General features: G+C 37.6%; 1 protein-coding gene across 3 annotated transcripts in view; it reads right to left on the bottom strand.

Moving 5' to 3' along the window:
• Window positions 1-2,377: 2,377 nt before the first annotated feature.
• Window positions 2,378-6,010, bottom strand: part of MIGA1 (mitoguardin 1) — a 37,583-nt gene continuing 33,950 nt past the window's right edge. For 2 of the 3 annotated variants that reach the window (XM_062003366.1, XM_062003367.1), the window contains exons 15-16: window positions 4,902-5,018; window positions 2,379-4,585 (exon numbers count right to left, since the gene is read on the bottom strand). In XM_062003366.1, the coding sequence (XP_061859350.1) occupies window positions 4,367-4,585; window positions 4,902-5,018 (336 nt within the window). In that variant the 3' untranslated portion in view covers window positions 2,379-4,366. Of the gene's footprint in view, window positions 4,586-4,901; window positions 5,019-6,010 lie in introns of all 3 variants that reach the window. The other variant, XM_062003368.1, reaches the window with a different exon arrangement.

Below are 6,010 nucleotides of genomic sequence, written 5' to 3'. Positions count from 1 at the left end.
CGGCGAGGTTTTATACCTACGGCGGCCAGGCCCCGGGTCGGTTTATGGCACATGGAGAGCAATCAACTAATAATAGTAATGTGACAGTTAGCTGATGGAGCGGTGAGGAATCCAGCTAGTGCCAGACCTGCAAGTCGGAGAGTGTGTTCGGTTTAAAGCAGCGCCGTTCTCTGGAAACTTTACAAAGCAGAGGCAGAAACGTGATTTTATAACATCTGAATACAATCCCTTCCCTGCTTAAAGATAACTATTTTCCTACATGTTCAACTGCAAGGTCTATAATGCAGAACTTCCTTCTTCCTATCTCACTTGTATTGTGTCTGTCACACTTGTGGAGCCTAACTTTCAGCAAGATTATAGATATCAGGACAACAACCACATGACCTTAGGCTTTGCAAAGCTGAACAACGGCTGTCAAAGTTAAAACATAAAACGTGTTTGTCTTTTGAAGGACAGCACAAGAACCTTCCCCCAGTGCCACTCCCAACTCGTACTTCAATGCAGAAGATTTCAGTTTAGGTTTTGTCTCTCAGTAAAATAACAGTTTTCAGTAGATGAATACATGTAGCACAGAAACCAAATTTAGGCAGATCAAAGCACATATACATTGCCCTTCTACAGCAGGAAGGAGTTGACACTTTACATTCTCCATTTCATTATTAATATTACACCACAAGAGAAGTCTTATTCCACAACTGGAGCTCACTCTAGCAGTTTGGTTTCAAAATAACCTGAAAAAAACTTGACTCCAGAAGCAAGAAAAGAGACAACAGCTTGGCATAGGGAGAGGAACACAACTGAACCGCTCTGGTTAGTCCCACAGGCAGGGATCTCACCACCTGACCAGTCTGTGTCACACCAGTTACATCTACTTTGAATCATGCCTACAAGCCATGACAGCCTCCTTCCTCCTAGGTTGGAGGTTTCTTACTTACTAAGATGTCTGACTGAATCACTTTTGACTTCCAAGACTAGAAACACTGATATTTGGCTTTTTAGTGGATCACTGGCCTATGTGTTGAAAATTTATGAGAGCTGTGGACCGTGTAACAGAAACAAAATTAAACAGTTTGACAAAACTAGTTTAAACTGGACAGCTCAAAAGCCATTCCCACTCCTTTTTTTTTTTTCCCCTAGGTATGAAACAAATTTTGTAATAGTTGTTTTTTGTTGCATTTCAGGGAGCAAATTCCAGTTTCAAGATGACCAACTGGTATCAAAACTCCTGCTGTATTAAGCAGTTTTGCATTAGATTTCAACAACTGTGTAAATTCAAAATTTAGATACAATTATATGAGCAACAGTTGCTTCACTGAAATATTTTATTTCACATACACAGCTGCAGTTCATTCAGGCAACAGACAGTTCACAAACACGCTTACTCTGACACTTGATTTGACATGGTTCAGTTTGATAGAAACAAATGACAACAAAAGTGAAGTATAATAATCGTTAAGGACACATTAAAAGTGAGCTCATTGGTACAACTAAATTACAAATGATATAGAGACTTGATTCTGGTATAATCCCTACAAATTCAACAATTCTGATCTTTGGAGTACAGTTATGGCAGAAAAAGATGGCTTTTAAATTTAGCTTGCTGTTAGAAGCATGGAAAGTGGCATTCCAAATGATTTAAAAATTCAGAGATTATAAACCTAATTCTGATTCTTAATTACCTACTGTAGAATCCCACCACACTATCATTGTTTTGGCGCAGCTCTGACACTCATGTTTTCAAAGATGGTGGAGCTTTGAAGTTCTTAAGTCATATGGCTGGTTATGACCAGATATTCTTTGTACACCTTCCAACTAAAGTGTACAAACCTTAGGCTGTAAGAGAACCAGTTCCAGTCCCTGTTACAAGGAGACAGCTATCTCCCATTTAAACAGCCCTGTCTCTGGAGGTAGGAAGGACAGAACAAGGGGATGCTTTTTGTGAAAAGGTTCAAAGAGACCCAGAGGAGATGAAAAGCCTTCCTGCATGCATCCACACATTTCCCTCTCCCTCTTTTTCTCCCTTCCCATCTCTATTTCTTTCTTTCTCTCTTAACTGTTTCTGCATCTTGGTGGCTGGTGGTAGCTTGCAGCAACCACATATCATAACTCTCATTTTGGATGGGAAATATATCAGGTCAATCTGATTCTGTGGACTTGAGAGCTCTACAAGTGATGGAAGTGCAGTTGTTTTAAAGGGAAACATTTGTTTAAGCCAGATGTTATAGTTTTCTAAATAGTGTTTCATTAGACCTTTTTCATTCCTCTGTTTAAGAAGGCTTTCAGTTTCCAGAGAAGATTGACTTATCTGGAAACATTCATAATTTCATGCACAACACTGCTGCACTTTCTTCAACAGCGTTTTATAAGCTGACATTTTTATAAGATGACAATCACTCAAATATACATTCACTTCTGTGAAAAGGTGCATTCCTGTGATGACTGTTCAGGTTTCATTTCCTTTATATCATTTTATTAGACCAGAAAACCACAGCAGTTTCCTTTGTCACACTGCAATCTCAGGGCAGTACATTTGCTGTGGAATATGCCATTTACTCTCTTACTTCTCTTTCCAGCTGTTCCTATTGCTCCTGAACCCAACAAGACACCTTGCTCTTCCACATAATTTCATTCACAGACTTGTAAAAAGCTGCCACATCCCAGATACTTTTGAGCAGGTAAGTATGCTTAAGCTAAGTGAGATGGCTGAAAAAACTTCCCATTCCCATACTGAAGACACAATTTGTGGAGAAAAAAGTATAGCATGGAGCATGGGGTCAAGTTCAGCAACTTGAATGGTAGAAACAGACCAACAGCAGCATTTGGAAGTTCTGTTTTATTACACGTCGATGTATAGTTACTTTGTGTGTTTTAACAAACTATAATCAGTTGGCATTTCACACAAGTTGTATGACACATTTTCAGCATTTTTCTCAAATGAGTACAACAAAAGGAGCAAAATGTCAGCTTCTGTAAACCTCACAGAGTTACCCAGGCCCTCCTTTGCAAGTGACGGCACTTGGGGTTGTGTTTGCAACAGAAGTTGAGATGTTTCCAATCAAAGTTGGTTTCAACATGCTAGATTTTAACAACAGGCTTCTCAAGCACCTGAATAATCAGAATTACTCTGTAATTACTTACTCTGTGTTATTTGACACTGGATAGTTTTTTGTGGGCTGGCTTGGTGTGGCAAAGCATATCAAAGTGCAGTTTAAGAGCCTAAGCTAAGTATGAAACACTTCAGTTTACAGAAATTCAAAGATTGCAGATCATCACTATTTATTACCTTTAGCACTGGAAAAAAACGTTACTGCAAGGTCTCTCATGCCTCCTCTCTGGGCTGTGCTCCTCTCTAAAGCTCAGGGCTCAACATCCTGAGCCACAGTTTTGCATCCCATGTGGTGGATGGCCACAATTGCTTACGTTTCCACTTAAATAGACACCTGACTTCCTCCAGGGAATGGAAGAAGACAGAAATGCTTTTAATTGTAAAACATTGCCTTTGATTTTGTTTCATGATTAACAAATCTCATCACACAACCTTATTAAAAAATAGATTTTGAAATGCTACAGATGAACTGAGAATGGTGTGAGACTAGTTACTGCCACCATATCAACTACTCATAGTTTTAGAAAAAGGAAAAGTTTTAAATTAACTAGTGAACTCAGCAGAGCTTTGTGAATATAAATATATAAGTAAGTGCTCTCAAACACTTTCATTGTGTTTATATATTTTAAACCAAAATAAAGTTAAAAAAAGCATTCTGGAAGTCACTCTTGCCCCGATGGTGCCTGCATCTGCTGCATCACTCTAGTACACTGCAACACAAAACAACCATGTACACCCATACAAATGTAATTTCAGGGCAGTGGCAACATGTACAGTATTGTGAGTGTGATTACTTTATTGCATGTGTCACATGAATCAGAGACTTCATATACCCCAGTCGAAACACACCTTCTAGATCTAGACACACAAGGATTATGAGACTCTGTAATGAACATTTTGTACGATAAGCCTTTAAAGAAAACGACTCCATCAGCTTCACTTACAAATCATCTGTGCAAAAGTACAGTATTTCATAAAGAAACTTTACCCAAATATTACAGAAAAAAGCTTTGGGATACATTAAGTATAAATACAGTGACAGTTGAGCTGCAAACTGAATTTAGGTATATACAATAATTTGCTCACCAGTTCTTTCTATAGACATACATTTAACCTCCCTGAGTCCTTTTCCATACTTAGCGACATGATACATTTTCAGATGCCCACTTGGTACCGGCAATGACAGCTTCGGCGTTACAGGGAACAGTGGGAAGGAGTACCTCAAAGTGCACTCTGTTTCATGGGCCATGGGTTTTAAGCTTACTGTGCTTTTGCTTCTAAGAGCCCACTGGTCATGACATGCCCATGACCACTTACGCAAGCACTGACATGTCTGAGCGAATCTGCTCCAAGATAGGCCATTAAAAGTTCAGTGTGTCGGATTAACAACTGCATGAGATCTTCAGCCAAACTTTCCATAGTTGAGTATCTCACCTTTTCAAAATCAAAAATGTCTTTGAGGAAGAAAAGCACTTGATCCTAGGGGGGGAAAAAGTGAGAAAAACTCCTGTTCACTTACAAAAAGAAAAAAGTATGCAATGCTGCTCTTACATGGCTCCTAAAATGTATGCTTTTGGTGCTAAGGCAGAAGTGCACTAAAACAGACTTTGCAAAACAGTTCTAGGCTTAAAAAAAGTTTTAATGTAAATATATGAAAGCACTTATTTTCATCATTTCTAGCTGTTGGTCTGAATCTTAGGAAAATGCAAATGTACCCTCCTTTCTTTGAATGTGGAAGATGATTTTTGTTAAAAATTAAGATAAGCCGTGATTAAAAAAAAACAGAGTTGCAAACCTTGAAGAAGCAGCACAGGTCATACAGGGAATTTCTAGGGCCCAAAAAGCCCCACGCCAAAACAGGGCTGATATGTTCACAAATAGCATAGAAATGTGCAAAAAATCCATCAGGCACCTAGTGACATAAAAATTATAGACAAAAGTTACACAGGAAATTTAACGTAAATCTTTGTTATGTAAAATTAAGTCTTCAGAAAAGCCTAAAACACCGACTGCTCCAGGGCTGTGGCAATTTGAACTCCTTTAGGTTATCAAACAAATAAAGCAACTTTTTTTTAAGAGAAGGTATTTACTTCAGTGGTACATTGAATCTTAAGTATTTTAAGATCAGTAGGCATAAGCCCCAAAAGATCCTGAACAATCTGCTCTCACTCCCATATGACAGACCAGACAATTTTACTCAATTATTCCTGTTTGAGCCCCTATACATTACGTAGAGCTGAAACTTGCAAAAAAGTAAACAACCTCCACAGTTCTGAAAGGGAAAAAATACATCTCACATGATTATTTCTTTAAAGAAAAACATAAAATATCTATGAATGTCCACCCTGGTCTTGCTTTTACAGCCTACAGGCACTCATAAAATATAACATAGTACACATTTATACATCATATAGGAATGTACAGTTTATTTGACTTACTCAAATGTGTATTTATCATTTATACCATCAGTTATCTTATAGAATAATAACAATAGAAATTAATTATAAATTAAACCATACAAATACTACATAAATAACAGTCCATAAGTAAATAGAAATTCATCAAACTCCTTCTGGTACAGTCACTCTCTCCCTTACAAAGACTTCCATGGTGCTTAACTTTATCCACTTTTTAGTGACTCCAGCAGCACTGATGAAACTGGTCTTAAGGACTAAAGTTACTCACACATGTACAGACTTATAAAAATTGAGACTTCAGTATACAAAGGAACTACAGATTAATGTGATTTTGCATTGAAATAAGAGATGAAAATACTAGATTGCTATAAAACCCATTCTGGAGATACAATCCCTTTATATAAAAATAGTGTAGAAAAGTGCATCTATTTATATAAAATTTGCTACCATATTGATACAGGGATGTAACATCTCAAAACTTAAGACA

The sequence above is a fragment of the Colius striatus genome, chromosome 10, assembly GCF_028858725.1.
Source record: "Colius striatus isolate bColStr4 chromosome 10, bColStr4.1.hap1, whole genome shotgun sequence".
Classification (NCBI taxonomy): domain Eukaryota; kingdom Metazoa; phylum Chordata; class Aves; order Coliiformes; family Coliidae; genus Colius; species Colius striatus.
The sequence above is the reverse complement of the archived record's forward strand: the minus strand, read 5'-3'. Positions and strand labels throughout refer to the sequence as shown.